Genomic DNA, 23,614 nt, shown 5'->3' with positions numbered 1-23,614 from the left:
ACTTATAGGTATACTGATAGTTTACTAATTAAATACTTGTAGTAGCATTTTTAGTACACTTTGAAGTATAGTCTCAGTAAACTACTAGTTTAGTAGTTTTATACTACAAGTATACTTGTAAGTTTTCTTTAAGTGAACTTTACATCATACTTTAAGTATACTACTATGTCCCTATTTAGGTATTAATTTGTATATATTTTGTTACATGAATATCTGAACATACAAAACATCAAAATAACAGGGTATCTGCTTGTAAACAAAAACATTTTATTCTAGCTTCATGCATTCTTTTTTTAAACACTTGAATGTGGATAAGTTTCATAAATAAAAAATAAAGAAATAAACATTTTGAACAAAAAGTTGAAAAAAAGACTAAGAAATTGGATTCAGAATGATAATCAAAACGTAGATAAAGTTGATCAACACCCCAAAGCTTGACAGTTATTATTACCTCTTCATTGGTCGACATTTTATTCCATAATGTTACACAGTTTTGATGCTGTTTTATGTCTGATGATCATGTTAGAATACATGTGGTAGCATCTGTTGTTTCGGTTTCTTCTTCACTTGTGTTTTTTGGAAATTCTGTACATAAGATGTGTACTAGCGCCCTCTACCGTATAACAATGAAAACACGGATTCTAGGAGCACAATTATAGCTAAAATATATTTAGACTTTTTCTAAGTATAAGTGAAGTATATTTAAATGTCATTTTAAGTATATTTCTGAGAAGTACATAAAAAGTAGACTAAAAGTATACTTTCCTATTTTTAGCTTAAAAGAAGTACACTAATAGCACATTTGAATAAACTTATTTTTCGTAAGGGCTGTCTTACACTGTTTTACACATTATTGCTAAACAAATTCTGTTGTTTTACAATCATGGTCAGAATTATTGGCACCCTGGGTAAATAGGACCAAAGAAGACCGAAAATGAATCTGCACTGTTTAACTTTATCTTTCATTCAAAAAAATTTACAATGTAACCCAAAATTCACTTAATCATCCATCACAATGAGTAAAACCAAAGAAGATAGTTCTGATGTGCAGAGAAAGATTGTTGAGCTTCACAAAATAGATAGTGGATGTAAAAAAAATTCAAAATTTACATTTGCACCATCAGGGCAATAATTAAGAAGTTAAGATCAGCTGGAGATGTTACGAATCTCCCTGGAAGAGGACACGTGTCTATATTTTCTTTATGCACAGTGGAAAAAGTTAGTTTAAGTGGCCAAAGACTCTCTAGGGATCACAGTTGGAGAACTGCAGAAATTATTTGAGTCTTCGAGCCTTAGGGTCAACAAGCCTCTCATACAAAAGCATTCCAGCATGTTCAGTTGCCAGACAGTACTGGAATTTCAAAAAGGACTATTTTTTATGGTCAGATGCAACTAAAAACAAAGAGCTTTTTGGCACAGAAGAGATAGCAAGGCAGGTGGTGGGTGGGGTCCGGCTGCCTGCAGGTCAGAGGCTCCCGCCCCTAAGGAGCTATATGGACGACATCACCTGCCTGCTACGAACCGCCCCATGTACAACCAGGCTGCTTAAAAGGCTGGATGAGCTGATCACCTGGGCCAGAATGAAGATTAAGCCACAGAAGTCAAGGAGCCTCTCATTGCGAAAGGGGGAGAGAAATGACAGAGTCACCTTCACCATTAGCGGGGAAGACATCCCCCGCATTGTGGATCAGCCCATCCGAAGCTTGGGAAGACTTTATACATCTGGCCTCTCAGACAAGGATATGGGGAAATTCATCCTTCGGCAGCTGTCAGAAGGCCTGTCCAAGATCAATGCAAGCCAGCTACCTGGAAAGTACAAGGTGTGGTGTTATCACTTCACCTTGTACCCAAGGGTGATGTGGCCTCTGAAGCTGTGTGAAGTCACCTCATCAGCAGTAAGCCGGATGGAGGCAAAAGCCAACTCCTTCATCCGCAAATGGCTCGGCCTACCGCGGTGCTTTTCAGCTGCTGGGCTGTATGGATGGAACTCACTCCAGCTACCCCTGAAATCCATCACCTTGGGCTATAGGCAGGAGAAGGCAAGGCTGGTGATGGAATTAAAGGACTCCTCCGACAGGGCAGTGGCTGATGCAAATGCCAGACACTGCATGAAAAGCCAGATTTTCGTGCCTGTGGATGCCTGATGACTTCTCTAATCACCGACAATTATTGACAGTTCACAGCCTTGGAAGTTCCCATTTGCGGGTTCCAGAAACAGTCGGAAACATACCATTTGGGGGAGGGAGGGCAGGTGTGGGGAGGTGTAGGGGGATGCTGGCAGAATGGTTCTGATTAGCATATGAATGCAGCCACCTCAACTGCCACAGTACCTATTGGATGAGACTTTTAAAATAGGAAGTTGTGATTGGCTGACATATTTGCTGCTATTGGTCCTTATAATACCTTTTTGAGTAAACCCCTCCCTTATTATATATATATTGTCGTGGGGTGAATGAGAACACAGACTCAGTACTGGTCGAAAGAGCCCCGGAGGGTGATTTATTTGCCCACACACTGATCACACGTGCCCTTCATGACTGGTGCTCGGTGCCCGTCTCACACTGGTGCTCGTGGGGTGAAGTGCCGTGGTGCAGATCCTTCTTCCTGGGTGCCCTCAGAGTCTGTGAAATAAGGAGAACAATCGTTAATGCCGCCTGGAGCCCTGGGGTGCTCTCCCGCTGGTGTCTCTTCTCCTGGCTCAAGCAAGTTTGTCAGTTAGCCAGAGGCTACAGTCTTGGATAGGGCATCATACGTGGCTTGGCTTCAGGTGCTTTTTTGCCGCCTCTGAGTCATAAATTTGCGGTGGCAATCTACCAGAAGGTAATCCACCCCGCAGACGCTGGTGATGCAGTGCTGCATACTTTGTTCTAGCTTCCAGTCTTGCTTGCAGTGTGGAACACAGAATGCTGAGCTCCTGGCTGCGGAACGATGGAGTTCTCACAATCCACCCCGACACTCCATCAATAGTACCATCTTCTTCATCAGACATCATGTCAGCAGTGATGCCCCTCCAGAAGTCCACCTCGTCCGCAGCCAGTACACTCTGCCTAGCCTCCAACAGCTGTAAACACAATTGCTACATATAATCAGTACTATGTACCACATCATAACAGTGTATGCAACAGAAAAAATACAACAGAAACTAATGATTCTAATCCCGTCTTACCCTCTTCCTCCTCTGGCGACTCCGGGCTAAGGTCTTAGTAGATGCAGCCACACTGACTAGCTCTGGTTGGCTGTACCGGAAATTTCTGCGCAGAGTTTCATAATATGTCTTGCAGGCCACTATAAACAATTAAAGAGATGTTAAAAACAACACCAAAAATAACTTCAGAAATAATCATAATTGAGGGGAAACATTTTTAAAAATTACTTACCAACAAAGGCACTCTTATCTAGACCTTCATCAGTCAATTGTGGGCTTGCAGCCAGGGTTCCAACTAAAAATGAGGTGACCATCTCATTATATGGGGAGTTCAAACTGTGGAAACAAAATGAACTAAATTAAAATATGTTTATTTGCTTTTGCACAAATGAATGCATGCTAGCCTGTATTTTTCAGCCTTACCCTTGCTCCGGGTCATAGCGTCTACAGTTTGCTTCTGAGTTATGTAGCCGACGGACTGCCTCCTACAAAATGCAAGAAAAAAATTACTCTGTGAGCAAACTAGTGTCACTTTAGGTGATTTCATTTGGGGAATTAATTCTTACCGCAATTTTGGGATTATGCAGACGCCTCTTCCTTTTGAACGCCTCCATCGAGCAGCTGTTAGACTCACTAGGAGTTGGTCTTTCTTCCAAAGACTGCAATCTATCGTTGATAGATCTGAACTCCCGGGAGACATCGGCAGAGAACTCACTTAACTGACACGAAAGCCCACTGATAGCTGCCAGCAAGATCCTGTTATCCGTTGTGGGACTTGAAGTGTTTCGTCCCTGCGGAGTCTCGGGGGTACTGAAAGCGAGGCGACGTCCAGCCATTGTATGGAGCAATGAATGAAAATCGTAAGACAACTTCAGAATAGTAACTTTTTTGTGTTTATATGTTCTCGTTTCGCGCGATCTTCCGTCGTGCTCAAAACCTCGTAAGTGATAGGACTAACAAATCATGCAGCGTCACCATGACATAGCCCTTGATTGGTCAAGGCTCGTCACATGCAAGTCTTATCTCGTATGTGATAGGACGAACCTTCCGCGTCACCGTTACCTAGCACTTGATTGGTCGAGGTTCGTCACATGCGAGGTGACGAATCAACGAAGAACTCAAGAGAGAAGCATTTAAACACAGAAAGGTTTTGAAATAGTTTGTCATCTATGAAAATGGAGCTCTCCAAACCAAAACGAAAAAGACAGCGCCGTTATTGTGAACACTGTGACAACAAACTTTCACATGCACAATACTTTGACCATAAAAAAACGGTACTGCAAAAATGGAGTTTGGGAAAAGAAGTCCAAAAATAGCCAATGTACAATAGATGATGCACCTGACCTGTCATCCAATCATCATCTTATCGGTGAGATGTTTGCAAACTCATTCGAAGCCCTTGAAGATGTTTTAGAAGAACTTCAAGAATGCAACAGTTCACATAATGGTAAGCAGCATAATTTATACGCCAGTTTATTATTAATGTGTATTTTAGGTTAGTTTTTTGTTACCCTAATATATTGTATTGTTAAATGTTTTATAGATGATGATGACGAAAGTATTCAGCTGTTCCTTGAGTCCAGTGATTCAGATGAAGAAACCAATACCTTTCTGGTAAGCACCAACAAAAGAATAGTATTAAAAATGCTCCTGGATGAAATTTTTAAAATGTTTATACAGACAAAGGGGATTTTTAAGAGATTTTTTTTGTTTTCTCTCAGTAGAGATTATGGTCTAGTAAATGTGCGTTTTATATTTGCATAGGATGAGTTTGTGGCTGACGGGGGTGAAGAAGTGGAAATTCTTGCGGAGGAGCAGATTGAAGCCTATCTAAACATGCAAGATGGAGAGAAGCATGGAAGTGATCAGTCTTCAGAAAAACCAGAAGACTTACTGATGAAACTTTTGGCCATGATGATTTTGTCATGGCAAGCATCTTTCAAGATTTCTGACAATGCCATCACAACACTACTTCTGTGCATGAGGCAGTTCATGTGGACGGTAGGAAATGTTCTGTGTGCTGATTTCCTCACTGCTTTCGCAAGCAATATTCCGAAGACTTTATCCTCTTTGAGGAAATGGACAGGTATTGTTCGTGATAATTTTGCACAATATGTGGTTTGTCCAAAATGTATGGTAATATACACGCTATCTGAAACCTATGAGGTCAAACAGGATGGTACAAAGGTATGTAAGTCTTGTAGTTACATCCCATTCTCCAAACACCCACAGAAAAGATCTGCTCAAAAGAAGAAATGTGGTTCTGCCTTGCTAAGAAAGCTAAAATCTTCCACTGGGAAAGAGTTTGTATATCCAATACGGCCCTACTGTTACAGCAGCGTTAGGCAGTCTTTGGAAGTTCTTGTTAAAAGACCTGGATTTCTGCAAAAGTGTGAAGAATGGCGACTGCGAAAAATGCCAGAGTGTGTGTTCGGAGATGTTTATGATGGACAAGTATGGAAGGATTACCATTATGTGAATGGAGAGCCATTCTTATCAGCCCCAAATAATCTGGCAATGATGCTCAATGTGGACTGGTTCCAACCTTTCAAAAATGCACCTTATTCAGTTGGAGCCATCTACTTGGTCATTTTGAATCTACCTTGTGAAGACCGTTTTAAGGAAGAAAATATGATACTTGTTGGACTAATACCTGGCCCAAAAGAGCCATCACTAACCATGAATGCATTCTTAGACCCACTGGTTGATGAGCTCGAAGAACTCTGGAGTGGCATAATTTTGGAAGATAGCTCTTTTTTAGGATATCAGGTTTACAGAGCAGCTCTGCTGTGTCTGGCATCTGATATCCCAGCAAGTCGAAAATGTGGAGGCTTTGTGGGCCATGGAGCATACAGAGGTAAATGAAATATGCTTCTCAGTATAAAAACTGTTTAAATTGATGATTGTTTCAAATATTGTAGTTTGTACTTATCTTTGAATGCTCAAGTTTCAATATGTGTGTGACATTTTGCATTTAACTTGCAGGATGTCACAAGTGTTTGAAGACATTCTCCAAAAAAGAGTTTGGTGCAAAAATGGACTTCTCTGGATTTGATCGGTCTTCATGGGAATCACGCATATCAAAGGACCACATACACTATGCTGGATTATCGAAGCGGGCAAAAACAAAGGCAGAACAAAGAAGAATTGAACATGACTACGGAGCTAGATGGTCAGAACTTTTCCGCTTGAGTTATTATGATCCCATCCGATTTGTTGTCATAGATCCAATGCACAACCTTCTTCTTGGTACAGCAAGACATGTATTCCGACTATGGACAGAATTAGGAATTTTAACAGCAAAAAAGCTTGAAGAACTTCAAACTAGAGTGGAAAACATCAAAGTACCTCATGATGTTGGTAGAATTCCCTTACGAATTCCATCAGGCTTTACAGGATTTACAGCAGATCAGTGGAAAAACTGGACAACCATTTACTCCCTGTTTTGTCTGAAGGGGCTTATTAACAGCAGACACTATGACATGTGGTTTGACTTTGTGCAGGCTTGTATCATTCTCTGCTCCAGAGTCATTTCTTGTGTTTCACAATGTTTTTGTGTCAGCAGAACGACTTTTGTTAGAAAACTGTACAGTGCTGCCTCTGTCACCATTCCAGCAGACAATCTTGGATGAGACTGACAGAAATGCAATGTTAATCATGTATCACCAGATGTACCCTGACAATTGCATAACTGAGATTGACTGTTTTGCCAAGACATGCAAAAGGGTAACATATCTTAATGTAACTTATTCCATAGATGGATCGAGAGCCGAAAGGTCAGCATGTGTATATGCTAAGTGGTGTGGAAACACTAACAGTTTTGAGGAACCCACCCTTGACCCTAGAGCAGAACCACGGCCGGCTATTATCAAGATTTTTTTTGTTGTAAATGTGATGTCAAAAGGTAATGAATTTAAACACATCATTGCACAAGTCTCCTGGCTTCATCCCCATCCTGACAGACATTTTTATGGAAAGCCAGTAGAAATTTGGAGTTTGCAGGGAACAGACATCTCATGCCCAGCAGCATTTCTCCCTGTTGAGCGCATTGCTGGAAGATGTGTGTTGAACACATCTACTGTACGTTTAAGCAAAACAACGGAGAAAGTTACTATAGTCATGCCACTATGCACAGTGGTTGAGATCTAGGAGGTCTAAGAGGATTTTATTACTATTGTTTTTAGATTATTTTAAGAGTTTACTAATCTTTGTCTATTTGTTTTGTTTGTGTTCATCTGCTTCATATTTTTTTATGTTCTGAAACGACGAGACAAGGCTTGGGGAGTAACATCGAATTAGGTTTTGCTGCAGGGGGTGTCAGGGAGACGTCCCTGTTCACTGCCCCGCCACCAGGAGACGTTCTGGGTTAAGGGGCGAAACGTCAATGAGCGGTGGTCCCCAGCTGAAGACCCTGCAGAAAACCACGTGGTATGCGGTCAGGTTTAGGCCTGCCTCAGGGAAGAGGACACCCCTGCCATGCATAGTCCACCATAGGCACCATAGGAGGTGCGACAGGCCTAAGGTCCAGCAGAAAGACCACCTCGCTGTAATGAATAATATAAAAATTATAAATTTATCATTTTATTTTTTTATTTTTTTATTTATATTTTGTATAAATAATTATTTATTTATTCTAAATGCATTTACGTATTCTAAATTATTCTATTTATTTTATATATAGGCATACACACACACCCACACACACACACGGTGGGTATACATTTATTTTATTCTTTTCTATACCCACTGTATATTTATGTATGTGATATGTGTGTGTATGTATATATGCTTTATTTATTTATACACATTTATTTATTTACACAAAAAATGTAAAACATAAAATGCCAAGCTGAGGCTACTAGAGACACTTTTGAATAATTCAAATGAATCTTTGATTAGGTTTTTGTGATTTTACCATTTCTTTGATTCATTATAGAGAATCGATTAGTTTCATTCCTTCCAATGTCAGTCTGAGTAGGATTTTTTTCTCTCTCTTATTTTGGGATGTGACATAGTGTCATATGCATTGCGCAGTAGTGTCTGCATTGTCTCATTTTCTCTTGCATATGTCGATCACATAGTGATCAACATAGCATATATATAAATGTGTAAATTGTACAGTAATGCTTTTGCTGCTTATGTTATGCTGCTTAGCTCAACGCTGTCATGATGGGCATGAGAAGAGAAAACATTTCAGTTTTCAATCCTTTTCCACAATGACAGCTTCTCTCATGTCTCTTGCTGTCACTTATATAATTACTATGGCAACCGGTGTTTATATATAGGATATTGACCACACTATCTGAAGAAGTGGATTTGATTTCATCATCTGCAAAATGGCAGTGTGTGCAGTCAGTCCTAAATATTTGATTTTTGAATAGACTGTCTATGCTAGTAATGTTCATTTTAATGGATTTACTTTGCAGGAATCATTAGCATGAGTTCCTCTCAGTGGGCGGTTGACAGGTTTATTTTAGAGTCTGTTAGGACACAATTAATGTAGCTCAGGCTACTCTCAAGGACCTTACAGAAGACTGCTCTTCCTGTGTCTGATTCCCACCAGCCTTTTAAATGCATGAGGACATTATAATGCAAATCTTGCACAAAGGCTTCAGCAGCTATACACTGAATCACACATATAAGAGAAACTCTGGTTACATGTCCTGGCTTTATCCAGGGATTTTCACTTCCCGTTAGAGAGTGGCAGATACGATACACCTGTCATCATGCGGGGTCTAACCCCAGCAATCATCACCAGGCTTGCTGACTGAAGCATGTTGGCACCAGTGATGGAACAACTTTCCATGTAAATCTGACAGCTGAATTACCCCATTTCTGCGTTACTAACTATTTATTTATTTTGCAGTTTATTAATCCTAAAAAAAATGTTTTACATTTATTTATTATTAAATTATTTATTATTAAATTATTAATCCTAAATGTATTTTTATCCTACATTTATCTATTCTACATTTATTTATTCAAAAAACAATGTTTGTTTGTCTTAAATTTTTCTAAATGTATTCTAACTTATTTATTTTTATTGTTTATTCTGAGTTGATTCATTTATTCTAAATTTAATTATCTGTATTTATATTATTAATTTATTCTGTTTTTTATAATTATCAAAAATATTAGCATGGCACAAGTCGTTTTTTTTTAGTTTTGACCAAATTCAGTTGTTTTCGGTTGAACCTGGATTTGTGATGCAATGGATCTGTAATATAGCTAACATTCTGGCTGTCTGAGTGCTCGCTGCGCCCAGACAACTACGACAGGATGTTCCCAGAAGCATTGCATGCTCACTGGGCTCTTTCCCTCACAGCTGTGACCTATACTTCCCTGGCTCTCAAATAACAGCACCTGTCCTTGTTGCATCCACTATGGACTCTCCTGGGAAGAGGCACGATTTCTCAGAATGCATAGGTCAAACATCTGACAACAGCATGAACTCCTTGTTTATTACTTTCGGAATAAACTGGGGTCAAAAACACGGGGGGATCAGTTGAGGATCAATAACACCACAAACTCGGTTGCTGTGGGACCCAGTTTCAGTCACTTTGTAAATAGCTGAGGTTTAATATGTTATACTGTCCATGTGTGACACATTTTCACATCTCTTGACGTCAACTGTGAAATGACTGCGCAGCACCTCTTTTATTACATTCGTTCATCTGGACAAATAGGATCATTTGTGGCGGTTCAGAAAATGGGACACTCCAGACTGTCAGTCTTGTATTCGTGCTGCGTTTAGTGTGCATTTTTTATGGATCTGTAGTCTTGCTTTCCAAACATTTATGGGAACCTCTGCGTAATCTCACTAATACGTTCCCTGATTAAAGCTCCCTTGTTGTACCATGTGAAAATTGCTCAAACTGAGCAGATCACCCGACAGGCATTGCAAGGATAAAAACGAATTGAAATCACATATCCTTCTGGGAGCCCTTCACTTTTTTTTTTCCTCTGTAGGGGACATCTGGCTTTTTTTTCTGAATTTCTTCAAGGGTTTGCCATAACTTCATCTTCTTGGTTTTTGAAAATGGTTGACTTGTACAGGAAATACTTTTATTTTATTAATTTTTTAAACTTATGTAGAGGGCATCAGGACTAAATGCATTTAAAAATAAACAAATGATAATAGGAGTAGTAATAATTTAATAAATATATGCATGTACATATATTAATAATAAATGTTATAGTATATATTTTATAATTGAAACAGGAAAAGGAAAGAGAGGGAGAACGGCATATAGTCCTCCTGAAACAAGCAAATAGAGTTCCTGTAAAGAATGAAGAGGTTTACAAAGTCTCCAGAATTTGTCTGATTTATGATTTGGATCATATGTTTCTCCAAAGGAAAGAAAACTGACACCTGGGATATCCATATGATGACCATGGGAATCTGGGGTGTAGACCACCTCAATAAAATACTTTATTTTCATTTTTATAATTTTTGCCAAAAATAAAAGGATTTTTAATAAAGATTTAGTGTCTGCATCAAAAATGATTCCATGAGTGGTTCAGCAAATAAAATGAAGGGAACAGTATGATTTTTTTTACCAGTTATCTCCTGTATCACAGAATGACTGATTGCGATCACAGGACCAAAATAAATGAAAAAGTGTGCCCTTGAATGTCTTATATTTAAAACAAAGATTTGAGCAACTAGGAAACATCCTATGAAGTCGAAAAAGTGTAAAATAGATCCTATGAATTTTATTTTTATTTTATTTATGTAAAGAAATTGAGGTACACTTTGGAAAAATCCCATTACAGATCTTTGTCCAATCTGCCGGCCTAAATGATACCCCCAGATCCCATTCCCCTAACAGTTTCAGAGTATTATAAGCTGAGACGTCAGAGTAGAGCAATAGAGCATAAAACTTCAAATTAATCTCTTTAAGAGAATTGTCAGAAATCATAACTTCTTCCAGTTCTGATCAATTTTTAAATAAAGTTTGTCCTGCTGTAAAAGAGACTCTGTGAAATGCCGAATTTAAAGGTATTGAAAAAATCTGTGGAAGAAATGTTATACTTTACTCCAAGTTGCTCAAACGACTTTAAGGATTCAGAAATCATCAAGCATGAGACGTCGGATAAACCCTTACAGGATTGCCAATTTTTTAAATAAACCGAGTCTGGGTGTACTAAACGTTACAATGAAGTGCAAATACATTCCAAAACATGTATATATTATATATATTATTTATATATTTATATGTTGGGGTGTGTGTGTGTGTGTGTGTGTATATATATATATATATATATATATATATATATATATATTGTAAGACACCACAACAATGTGGTAATTATTTATTTTTATTAATAGCAATTATATATTTTTGTTGTTGTTGTTGTTGTTTTCTCCATTTCTTTTGTATTGCCCTATTTATTTTGATTTTTTTTGTAACTGAGTCTGGATGTCCCAAACTAGCCCTGCTTGAAAACAGAGTGTTTTTCAAAGTTGAACAAGTGATATAACTACATTATCACATCAAAAGCACCACAGTCCCTTATTCCCTTGAAAGAAGCTCAATGCCACCATGATTTCCAAATACTTTTTTGCTTTACATAACTAAGGCTTTTTTCTGTTGTTGTTTTTCATTGAGAATGAGAATCTGTGTGTAGGTATACTTAATTGTGATGAATTTGATCATTCACAATCTAAAATAAATATTCCTGAATTGCTTTTACTGTATTTTGGGTAAGTAATATCTATTCTGCTTTTTTTCCCCTTATGATTTTGTAGTGAAATATGAAGTTCCTAATACTATTTATTGTATTTAGGTAGCCTTTGAACAATACATACTGTATAGTATTATGTTTTTTTTTCTTTCTGCGGTTAAGCTACTGAAAGACATTGCATTTAATGAAACTATCCCCATATACTGAAACAACATCATTTGCAGTCAGTGAGTGTGATATGCAAAGTCTCCCAAGAGAACTGGAGCTAATAAATCCATCAAGACTTTTAAAACTTGAAACCATTGCTTCTGGCTAATACAGTAATAAGAGTCCTCTATCCATAATATTGCTTTCTGCAGAGAAAAAGTAATCGAGTCTGAATCAGGAGAGAAATATTCACACATCAAGCACAATTTACAGGTAAAAACAGTTCAAAACAGTTCTAGACAAATATATCGGTGGATTTTGATGTGAGAGGACAACAGGGGATGGACTTTTTCACTGGAGGAAGCGTTTTTGTATTACAGACTGGTACTTTGACCAGAAGTGAACAAACTTTTCCCTTCCCAATATGCTAACTGATGGACTGTGGATAAATTGTGGATTATTGTAATGTTTTTTTATCAGCTGTTTGGACCCTCATTCTGACGGCACCCATTCACTGCAGAGAATCTCTTGTTGAGCAAGTGATGTAATGCTAAATTTCTCCCAAATCTCTTCCAATAAAGAAACAAACCGACTATTTCTTGGATGGCCTGAGGTTGAGTACAATTTGAGCAAATTTTCATTTTTCAGTAACTTGGCTATATAACTATATAGCTTTAGCTTTTAGAGAGGAAAGTCCTTCTGGTTCCTAAAGTATTGTGTGTACGTGTTCTTAAGCCAGCTCATTAAAAATGCATTCGATTGAAGGCAGTTGAAGGACATGTTTGATGCCGAACATGTCTTTGTGAATGGACGTCATTAGATTGCCCTTGGAATTGAAGTAAATTGGCTTCAATCCTCTTCATTGTGAAGAGTGGAAACTTTGATGTGCTTTTATGTTTTGACCAACATCTCATCCCCACCCCAGTGCTTTGAATGAAACACACAATATTAGACACTTGATATAATCATCTATACTTACAAAATAATACGATAAACATGATTGCAACACTGCCCACATTTTATGAAATAAATGTTACATAAATACACCTCAAGAGAACAAAAGACAAATTACATTCATACAGAAAAGAACATTTGAAGTGGTTGAATTTAGGTGCAGCATATACACAATACAACTTGGAAAGCAAAATTTACTTTCACACAAAGTACAACCTTAAATACCAGGTCAAAAAACGACAAGCAAATATGTGTATGAAACATATGAAACCGTCCTGCAGTGAGTGTTTTGTTTTCACTGAAACACAAATGATCACAAACAACACAACAAAAAAATGAAGAAGCATTATGAGCAACAGTAATTGGCACACATTCATGAAAAATAAATGACATTCAAGGTAAAGAATATTGTGTTGAGTCTGATGATGAAAACCTGATGAAATGATACAGTGGATGTTTGATTGGCATTTGTTTACATGCTGTGAAGTGCTGTGATTTGCAATATTAATACTGATTTGTTCTGAACCCAGAATGAGTTACGTTCCTGTTTAGGGTGGAAGAAATGCACACAAATCATGTCTGCAGTACAAAGCGATATTATGCACACCCCCATAAAATATTCAAATATGATTACAGCTAAGAATATAATATTTACATAATTAGTACTAGCACATTCCCACATTTGTAACGTTGTCAACAATTCTGTTCACAGTTTAAATATGCATATGGACAAAAGCAGGAATTAAATTAGTTCACCCAAAAATAATATGCACGCTTGTTTTCACATATGTGCGAACTACATAAATTGGCTCACTGAACAGAACCGATCCAAAAGAATAATTGATAAAATATACAATTTATATAAAACTCACAGCGAATACTGACTTACATTTCAGTCTGTCATGTAAAATGAACAGATTAAATTTTAAATATTGTATGACTTCTGAAAGCTTAGAATATAGTGTATGAGTCAGAAGCTGTAATATTTATATTACTTTTTTTTTGACAGAGGTGGCCACTACAAGCTATCCTTGGAAAGAGGGGAGTCAGATTAATCAGAAATTCTACTTTTGTCCACATACGGATTTGGAAGTACATGAAGGTAAGTAAATAACGGCAATTTTTGGGTGAACTATTCCTTTAAGCATTATGAAAACTGGTTGTCGGATTGTTGATTGTCAGAAGTCTAAAATGGAGCGAGTTTAGGTAACGCTGTGACATCAAAGGAAATTAACAGTGGGTACATTATTCAAATCATATGGAATGTAATTGAATTTAGGTAGAGTGGGTGAAAGGAATCCCTGCCTTTGACACAAGAGAGCGAGACCTCAAACTCTCCAAGCATGTTATAGGAAAAGTTCCTGAGTAACACTCTAGGTGGCGGATTATTGTACCTTATTTCACAAAAGCAACGTATTAAAAGAAACATACATGACTGAGCACTACAAGCATGTTAAGAAATATGAAGTCAAAAAACACTGAAAATGTGGCATGTGTAGTATAAATTTAATTGTGAAAAAATAAGCATATAAGTTGAGAAATATATTTTAAATAAAGTGGTAAGCATGCTTTTGTACTGTAATGCTCCACACTGAGTTCTTACTAAACCTAGAAATGTTACATAAATTCTGGTTCAATCTCCAGTGTCATTTTTAGGGGTCCCTAAAACAAGTGTTTATTAATTATTATACAGAATACTCACACTATCTGAGATTTGTGTCAAATAACGGATGTGAAGTGCTGTGATTTACGATGACTCCTTCAAATAAATTAGCGACTAAAATAGAGCATACTAATAATACTAAATCTTCAAAGTTTCAATATAGTTATTGTCCAGATGAACAATAATTGTTTATAATACGGTCTGCACAGGAAAATAGAAGATTTACCCCAAGTCATTATTATAAAAGAAAAAGTGGCACTGGCTTTTGGGCACTCTTAATTTTTTTGTTTCAACATACATACCGTTTTTTTTTTCCTATTAGTGTGGTCATCATTTGGATTAGATTTATAATTCATTTTTATCATCACCGGGACAAATATAAGACAAAGAAGTGCATTACACATGAAATCTGACAAAAGAACGGAATATTTACACTTAATTCCACTGCGCACAGCAGTTGCGCAAACTGAAATACTGTAAAGTACAAAGACCAGGCCAGTAATGCTTATATCCACTTAACATTAAATGAAGGTAGCAAAATGTTTTTCAGTGTAAATTCTAGGAGAAATGCCTTTTCTCCACCCTTCAGAGAGATAGAGCAGTGAATTATGGGTAAAAAGGTCCAAGTCAGCAATGTGACAGCTGTCGCTATATCCAACAGTTTATTTATTTATTTTTTAAAGCGGCATACTGCCACATTCAGTGGCATCAGGCAAAGGGATTCTCTGGTTTTAAGGTGCTGTTGTCAGTGTCATGGCAGTTTGTGCCATTCAAGTGTTCTGTGTGGCCGTCGATGCTGTAACAGCCCTGGACCTCCGTAATGGAGGATGCAGTGTATGATGCAGACCTCAGAGCATCAGACTGTATGATGGTGCTTCCAAACTGTATGCGGTACTGATTCCAGTGCCTTCTCAAAACCGCTTGGACCTGAGGAAGTTATGGACAGATGATCTGCTCAGTCAACAGAAATCACTAGTAATGCAGCATAAATAATCCATTACCTTCTTGGCTGAGCCTTTAACAGTTCACTTTTCATTTTAGTTTTACAAAATAACAAACTAGTGCATAAAAAACATAAAATAGTAACATTTCGGGGAGGGTGTAGTGACCAAAATCATACGATTCATTTAATCATTGTTTGAAGTTTTTTTTTTATATTAATAATTAAATTTAGCAAACGACAAAATATAATATTTGTAGTTATATAAAACTAAAACCATGAAAAACTCAAAATTTAAATAAATTTGAACTGAAATAAACTACATAAAAAATTGCCAAGGTAACATTTCTCATTTAGTTTAACTTGATACTAAAATGGTACTAAAATAACTCAAACGGACACTGAAATAAAATGAAGAAAAACTATACAGACAATAAAAAACAAATACTAAAAAAATGACAAAAACAACAAAATAATTGCTATAATAGTGTCTCAGTGATAGTAAAATAACACGGGATGTTGCTTAACCATATGGTAATATATATTTTTGCATATTGTAATTTAAATAATTACTATACAAATGTACATCATCTAATTTGATTATTTTCTCTGGAACACAAACCAAGCGATAGTTTGAGAGTTTATTAATAACAAATTAAGTCTGCTATCAGTGCTAAAACAGTACTGCAACAAAACTCAAAACATATATTATAAAATGTCTCTGGTTACAAAATGCACTGCTCTGCATGGTTCCCTGAGAGGGAACGAGACACTGCGCCCCCTATGGGGCACTATGAGGAATGCAGTCTGCATGACTGGTGTCTGAAGCATGTGTGAAACCATGCCAATCTATTGGCCCACCTGGCCCATGACGTCATAGGCGGGATTACCGGAAGTATAAAAGAGCACCTGACGAATGCGTCATCCACTTAGCCGTCTGAAGGAGACGTCGACAGGCAGACTGAAGGCATGGCAAGTGGACGCAGCATCTCGTTCCCTATCGGGGAACCATGGTTACATAGGGAACTCAACGCTGCGCCCCCTAGGGGGCACTATGGGGTACGCAATCCAACCAAGCCGTGCTGAGACGTATGCCTGTCCACCTGGTGGAGGAGCACCAAAGAGGTGACATACATACACCAAGCCTTTCCTAAGAAAGGGGCAACGGGCTGCTCACTCAACTTGGCAGAAACGGGGAATCCGAATAAAGGAAACATCCCACCCAAGTTAAGAGCACAGCTATCACAGATGGCTATGCTATATGAGCAGAACTAGCCTGGACACATAAGACCACTGAAGAGGATAACAGAAAACCTCCAAAAAAACTCAGAGATCCCAAAGGGAAGTAACTGCTGAGCTAGAACTTGGCTATCCTCGGATAGCAATGCCCCTAAGGTCTTATGAAGGCTTGTGGACCAGAATGACATGACATAAGATAGCCTCCCTACAGAGCTGCCTAGACCACAGAGAGTGGGCCATCTACTTACTACCCAAACAGGGGAGAAATCACTGTCCAGTCAAGGGCTCAAAGAGGCCGCTACTTAAAGACCCTAAGAGGGGAGCAGTCACTGAGCTAGCACATAGATATCCTCAGATATCCTCAGGAAGGGCTACCGGACTGAAACTAAGGGTGCTTTCACACCTGGCCCATTGTTTCGGAACCTGGCGCATTTCCACCCTTAGCTCGGTTCGTTTGGGCATATGTGAACACGGCAATCGCACTCGGATCCGCGCCAAAACAATCGGTCCAAGATCGCCTGAACGAGGTGGTCTCGGCTTGATTGAAAACTAACTCTGGAGCGGTTCGGTTGTAGTGAGAAAGCGATCCGATCCAACGGACCAATGAACTAGGCTATATCACAATGTATAATGGGTAATTACGTAAGTTCCATGAAAATAATTAACTTTGTTGTTTTGCTAATACTTCAAAATGAACCTGTTGTCTGTGGGTGAGCACGTCTTCGCCATTCAAAATCAAAGCACACTTTTTCATTTTATAATGCCGTATTATTGCTCTTCTTCCTAGTAGGTGCATTTTAAAAATGTTTTCCCGATGAATCCTGGACTCCTGCTCAAAATGATAAATTAATATAATGACAGCTACAAAAAAAACCAACAATAAGCCCGCAAAGCTGTTGTCGTTCCATCCTGACGGATGACAGCCGTGACCGCTAGAGCAATCCTGGAAAATAAACCGTGGAACTTTGACCAATGAGAGAACAGTTTACTTGCGCTTGACTTGTATTAACAAATTTGGTCCGTTTAGAAAATTTGCTGTGTGAAAGCAAACTACACCAAGAATAAAAAGCAACATTGTAATAATTTTAATCCCTGTTTCGGAAAAAAGCAATTGATCTACAGGTGTGAAAGCACCTTAAAATAGATAGGCTCTAGGAAAAAAGGGCTACTCCATAGGCGCATAGCCATAGTGGGGCACAGCTAGCCTCAGATAGCTGTATTTAGGTAAGCCCCTCCCGCCATACCAATGGCTGGAATATAACCACCCTCAGATGGCTATACCAAGGAGGTCCTCAATCCGCGTCAGATCTTATACAGCCTTCCTACAGAGCTGCCCAGACCACAGACATGCAGCCGAAAGGAATATGGTTTCCACCAGGATTTAGATATCTCCGAGTGGAGATCTGGGAGAAATGGAAGACTCCCGGGGGCTGGACGATCAAGACCCACCAAAAAACGCTCATCTAGTCGGCTGCAAGCGCATCCACGCTAGATCGAGCCGCTTAGAGGCCCGACCCATCACATCCAGCATATCCCCGTATGCATGGCTGGGAATGGCTGATGACGACTCGGTGCTCACACTCTCATCATCGTCACCAACCACATCAACCTCTTAATTACCGTCACTATGACTAGAAGAGCCCAGCAGCGCACTAACAGGATCAGATGACTCCAATGACAGAGTGTCTGGATCCCGCAGCGCGCTAGAGCCCGTGGTAGGAGTCTTTGAAAGATCCATCCCCTTCTCAAACTTCTCCATGAGCTCAACCTGCGATCCCCACGAGCTGAGTTTCCGCCGTGCCAGAGCAGCAGCGGGACCTGACCAGAGCTTACGCATTGGAAATGACTCACAATGCTTACATTCGGCGCCCTCAAGCACCGAACGTGCGTGCTCCTCTGCCAGGCACATAACGCACAAGTCATGCGTGTCCTCGGGTGTCAAAAACCTAGTACATGGAGGCACGCACTTCTTGAAATGCTCACCTGGGTTATCAGACATGGTAACACACTGTACTCTAAACAGACGGCTCCTGAAGACAGCAAAGAGGATGACGTATTTGGCAGGTGCCCTTTTATACTTCCGGGAATCCCGCCTATGACGTCATGGGCCAGGTAGGCCAATAGATTGGCATGGTTTCACACGTGCTTCAGACACCGGTCATGCAGACTGCATTCCCCATAGTGCCCCCTAGGGGGCACAGTGTGGAGTTCCCTAGAAGGGGAACTGATAGTCACATGTACCTTCTTATATATTTGATATAGATTTTCATTGTACATTTTGAAAGCAAACAGCAAACTCTCTAACAGCTGACAGATAAATCATCATGCCGACCACCTATCCATTTAAGCATATAGGCTGTATTAACTGCTGTATCTAGTAATATTATCCATAAAAGCTTCTGCATGCCTCATTACCACAGTGCCTCTAAAACAGCTCAATGCAAAAACAAAATGATTTGGACAGGTTCTCTCTGAGTCAGGCATCTTGTATAGGTAGATGTGGACATCTGTCAATGTTTTTGCTTTCAAGGAAAAGGATGTTGCACAATCCATAATTCCTTGCAGATAAACAGGGCATTTTTCATTTTAGCTGGGTTAACACTTACCTCTCCGTTGAAAAAGCAGAAGATTGTAGCCACCAACAGTCCCTTAAAAATAAAATCAGAAATGCGCATCAGCAGTAAATCAGCATGAACTGCTATCTTGCACTGCTAAACTATAATCTCCTATATCACAACCTCTTCACTAATCGTTTCTCAGATGGCGATGAGTACTGTTCTCCCTTGTGTTTTGACACATTTTGGCAGAGCGAGTGCTCTTGATGTGCACAGAGAGTCATCTGGGATGACACGCCTGTTTTGTTGCATTATTCATTGTGCCGATTCAGCTAGGTCTAGCAGTACCAGCTGTCCAAGGCTTCTCACTTTGCTGTTTTCTTCACACCAGACTACAGATGATTATTTTCTTGCTGCTGAACACCTACCCATCTCAAAATAAATGTTCAAGAGTCAGACTTTTAGGAGGCAAGTGACCTGATCCTAACAATGGCTTCTGTAAATAAATAGTTCACCTCAAAAAAACTTTCTGCCTTGTGTTATTTCCAGCTGTTTTTTCAGTATAACTCAATTGAGATCAAGAATATCTGTGAATAATGACTTACACTGGAAAATACCTAAGTGAAAACTCTTCTTTTGTTTACCACAGAAAAATAAATAAATAAATAACGGCATAGCATTTTGGAACAATATGAGGGTGAGTAATTAATAGCAGGATTTCTAAAGTGACAAGTTTTCTCCTCTGGCTAATATCTACAGAGCTGAAAGATGTTGTCATTTGGTTTACAAGCTTTTTAAGTCACTAATGACAAAGTAAACTTAATTATAGGCTGTTGAGCTTCTGCCAGTCAAAAAGACAAAGAAATTGGGAAATCATATCTTCTAGTAATAATAAATGTACCTATGCTCAAAATCAAGCACTCCACAAGCGGAAAATACAGAGTAAACATACAGAGTAAACAGTGGAAATGATATTCAGCAAGTCATTTATTATACTTCAGCAAGTATTTAAAGTTAGAAACTAAAACATAATATTGGCTTTCAATTTTTTTTAGAATGATATTCTGACCCTTTCTGATATAAGTGACATGAAACATAAACCATCAACTAAAGAAAACATCTTTTTGTTTTACAGATTTTTGCTTCAGTGGAAAATGTTGCTTATCTCAGATGTTTATCCAGGATGCCTACAATTTCAGAACTCCAGTGACAACAAGTATAGCAAGGTCCAAAAGTTTTTTTTCCCCTGATTTATTTATTTTTCATAATATATACTGTATAACAATTTGAGTGAGAAGCTGTTTTAAAATTATTTATTTACTTTTCTTTATTATTATTATTTGTTTTAGTTTATTAATTTATTAGTTATTTATTATCTAGTTTTTCTCTTTATTTAAAATTTAGTCTATATAGTTTTATAAAAAAAAGAAAAAGAAAATAATACCTTTATTCAGCAATAATTTAAATTGATCAAGTGACTAAATACATTTACAAAAGGTTTCTATTTAAAATAACTGCTGCTCTTATTAACTTTCTATTCATCAAAGAATCCTAAAAAAACTGTATCATTGTTTTCACAAAAATATTAAGCAGCACAACTGTTTTCTTGAGCATCATATTATTATATTAGACTGATTTCTGAAGGACCATGTGACACTGAAGACTGGAGGAATGATGCTGAAAATTCAGCTTTGCCATCACAGGAATAAATTACATTTTATAATATATTTAAATAGAAAGCAGTTATTTTCAGTTGTAATAACATGTGGCCAAGTATGGTGACCCACACTCAGAATTTGTGCTCTGCATTTAACCCATCCAAGTGCACACACACAGCAGTGAGTAGTGAACACACACACACACACACACACATCCAGAGCAGTAGGCAGCCATTTTTGTTGCAGCACCCGGGGAGCAGTTGGGGGTTCGGGGCCTTGCTCAAGGGTCTCACCTCAGTCGTGGTATTGAGGGTGGAAGAGAGCGCTGTACATTCACTCCCCCCACCATTAGGCCACACTGCCCCCTTGTAAGAGACCCTTTTCAAGACTATAGTCATACTGACCCCAAATGTATGAATGTATTGTATATTTAAAAAATCGCAATATACAATATACATAATGCAGTATAAATTATTTATTGAAATTATATTTTAGGCATTGGCAGATGTGGCAAAAAGTTAATTTTGGGCCCTGAATGTATCTGTAAGATTCTAGAATGAGAGTGACCATAAACAAATGTGTCTGCTTTTTACCTGATAATGCATTAGGATATGCATAATGTAGTCGTAGATTTCAGCAGAAACGCGTCCCCCAGGTTTGTATGGGAGGAGAACGTATTGGATGCCCAGCAGTGGAACCAGAATGAGCGTGGCGCGGACAGCTTTCATATACAGACTAGACTCTGCATGATGCGTCACTTTCAGTTTGGTGATGAGAACTCGTACGATGTTTAGCAGAAAGAACAAGTTCACCTGGAAGGACAGGCAAGATGAATGGCAAACGCAAAACAAAAAGATCCCAGCTGGCTGGCAGATGTCAGAAGAGAGTTTCTGTGAGATGTAGGTAACTTAAAATCGCTTTAGGATCAAGACAAGTCACCTGCATCTATATAGTGCTTTATACAATACAGATGGTGTCAAAGCAGCTTTACAGTGTTAAACAGGAAAATAGTGTGTCAATAATGCAGGAGGAAAATAGTAAACATCCTAGTCTTCTTTTTGATGTACTGATACATATAAACATTCTGCTCTGCTACTCAAACAAATTCAGATGGGCAAATACAAACTTCTGGATGTAATTTGCACAATAAATACAAAAAGATTATAATTAATGTTGCACAAAAAGATGTGTTTTGGAAACAAAAATGACAAAAACATCCAGATGTCTTACCAGCAGTGCTGCACAGATAGGGCCATGAATAATGTATAGCAGAGAAGTGCTTGAGCTGATCCAACAACTGCGGATTAGGAAAGAAAGGATTAGCCAAACGTTTGATATGGATCCTTAAACAGGAGTGTTATTTTGTACAATAATTGCTTTACTTCACATGGATTTAGGTAAGAATCTTAAGAAAAATTATTTGCATTTTTATAAGAGTACAAATTACAAAAACTGTAATCTCACTATGATCTCCTACATTAGCAATAATAATTACAAATGTAACAAAGCTACAGAACAAGTATACTCACTTATCATTGTAGTAATAACTTCTGGCTACTGCATGTATTGTAGCGGGTATAAGTGGGAAACCTGTGAGATTGAAAGAGGTTAGATTTAGTTTGTGCAATTAATGCTGTGAATAAATTGCTTTGATTTATTCGAAAACTCACCCCATCCAAGAAGGTAGTACCACATTAAATGCTGTTTTTCAGCAAAAACTGCCACAACAATGAGTGTGTGCAAGTAAATCCCTTCACAAAGCATCCAGAAGTAGTTGCATCCAAAGATGTACAGATGGATAAACTGGGATACTTTGCAGCTGATCTGAACAGAAGCAACATGGACATTTAATGATGACTAGCACAGCAGATTGGTGACATGCTGTAATGCTTTTAAATGATCATAGAAAAATGAAAATACTGTCTATTTATTCACCCTTTTGTTCCATAACTGGTTAGTCTGCATTGTATGGCAAAATTATTATCCAAAATTCTCATTTTGATTTCCAAAGGGGGAAAAAAGCATACAGGATTGTGTGGAAGTTGGTTTCCGCCAATGGGTTAAAAACTAAAGTATTTGCGACTTTCTCACAATTCTGACTTTTTTCTCGCAATCAGAATTGTTTGAATTGTAAAATATTCTCAATTCACAGATTTAAAATGACAATTTCTTTATTCTCTTTTTGGTGAACTAAGTTCCTGTCAGTACACACTACTTACTGGGTTTTCCTGAACCAGCTCTTGGTTGTTTGCCACTGCTGTTAACCAAATGATAGTGATGATGGAGTTTAATACAAAGGACAAGAAAAGGTTTTTGTGCAGGGTAATTCTCTGGCAGCTCAAACTCCTATAAGCACAAAAAAGATAGCAAAATGACAATAAATAATTGTGATAAACCGTTAAAATATGAATACAGTAGTTTAAGAGACATTTGCACTTACTTGAAATGAAAGAATATGCCTAGTGAGATTAACAAAGATGTTAAAGAGAGCCCATGACCTATTAACGCCAAGTAGAACAAATTCATTGCAGTCTGCAATCACACAAACAATAGAGTCATGAAGTGTTGAATTCTGCAAGCCAATTAAAATGTGTGTTTATATTCATCTCAAGTGTTTATAGTGTT

General features: G+C 38.2%; 4 protein-coding genes across 6 annotated transcripts in view; 2 read left to right on the top strand and 2 right to left on the bottom strand.

Moving 5' to 3' along the window:
• Positions 1-2,736: 2,736 nt before the first annotated feature.
• LOC107584162 (uncharacterized protein C14orf93 homolog) lies at positions 2,737-4,189 on the bottom strand. Its single transcript, XM_016270662.1, has 5 exons — positions 3,712-4,189; positions 3,569-3,630; positions 3,378-3,481; positions 3,167-3,285; positions 2,737-3,061 (listed from the first exon to the last, which is right to left on the bottom strand). Exons 1-5 carry the CDS (start codon positions 3,979-3,981, stop codon positions 2,747-2,749), a joined length of 870 nt encoding a protein of 289 aa, XP_016126148.1. The 5' UTR covers positions 3,982-4,189; the 3' UTR covers positions 2,737-2,746.
• A 12-nt stretch (positions 4,190-4,201) lies between these two features.
• On the top strand, positions 4,202-7,350 carry LOC107584155 (uncharacterized). Of its 2 annotated transcripts, XM_016270639.1 has the most exons (5): positions 4,202-4,592; positions 4,689-4,759; positions 4,910-5,146; positions 5,378-6,002; positions 6,131-7,350. In XM_016270639.1, the coding sequence occupies exons 1-5, from the start codon at positions 4,391-4,393 to the stop codon at positions 6,775-6,777; spliced, it is 1,782 nt and encodes a 593-aa protein (XP_016126125.1). In that variant the 5' UTR covers positions 4,202-4,390; the 3' UTR covers positions 6,778-7,350. The 2 variants fall into 2 exon arrangements, with proteins under 2 accessions (XP_016126125.1, XP_016126124.1); XM_016270638.1 differs by having other exon boundaries at positions 4,910-6,002.
• A 6,614-nt stretch (positions 7,351-13,964) lies between these two features.
• The window catches only part of LOC107584160 (PTB domain-containing engulfment adapter protein 1), a 195,956-nt gene continuing 186,306 nt past the window's right edge, over positions 13,965-23,614 (top strand). For both annotated transcript variants that reach the window (XM_016270652.1, XM_016270651.1), the window contains exon 1: positions 13,965-14,036. The gene's annotated coding sequence lies outside the window, so the exon portion shown is untranslated. The remainder of the gene's footprint in view (positions 14,037-23,614) is intronic.
• The window catches only part of LOC107584159 (calcitonin gene-related peptide type 1 receptor), a 42,676-nt gene continuing 33,095 nt past the window's right edge, over positions 14,034-23,614 (bottom strand). Inside the window, exons 6-13 of the mRNA XM_016270644.1 lie at positions 23,430-23,521; positions 23,209-23,335; positions 22,660-22,813; positions 22,519-22,579; positions 22,220-22,286; positions 21,583-21,801; positions 19,383-19,424; positions 14,034-15,524 (exon numbers count right to left, since the gene is read on the bottom strand). Coding sequence (XP_016126130.1) covers positions 15,306-15,524; positions 19,383-19,424; positions 21,583-21,801; positions 22,220-22,286; positions 22,519-22,579; positions 22,660-22,813; positions 23,209-23,335; positions 23,430-23,521 — 981 coding nt within the window. The 3' untranslated portion in view covers positions 14,034-15,305. The remainder of the gene's footprint in view (positions 15,525-19,382; positions 19,425-21,582; positions 21,802-22,219; positions 22,287-22,518; positions 22,580-22,659; positions 22,814-23,208; positions 23,336-23,429; positions 23,522-23,614) is intronic.

Source organism: Sinocyclocheilus grahami, unplaced genomic scaffold, assembly GCF_001515645.1.
Source record: "Sinocyclocheilus grahami isolate Dianchi unplaced genomic scaffold, SAMN03320097.WGS_v1.1 scaffold57.1, whole genome shotgun sequence".
Classification (NCBI taxonomy): Eukaryota; Metazoa; Chordata; class Actinopteri; order Cypriniformes; family Cyprinidae; genus Sinocyclocheilus; species Sinocyclocheilus grahami.
Note: the sequence above shows the minus strand (reverse complement) of the source record. Positions and strands in the feature narration are given on the sequence as shown.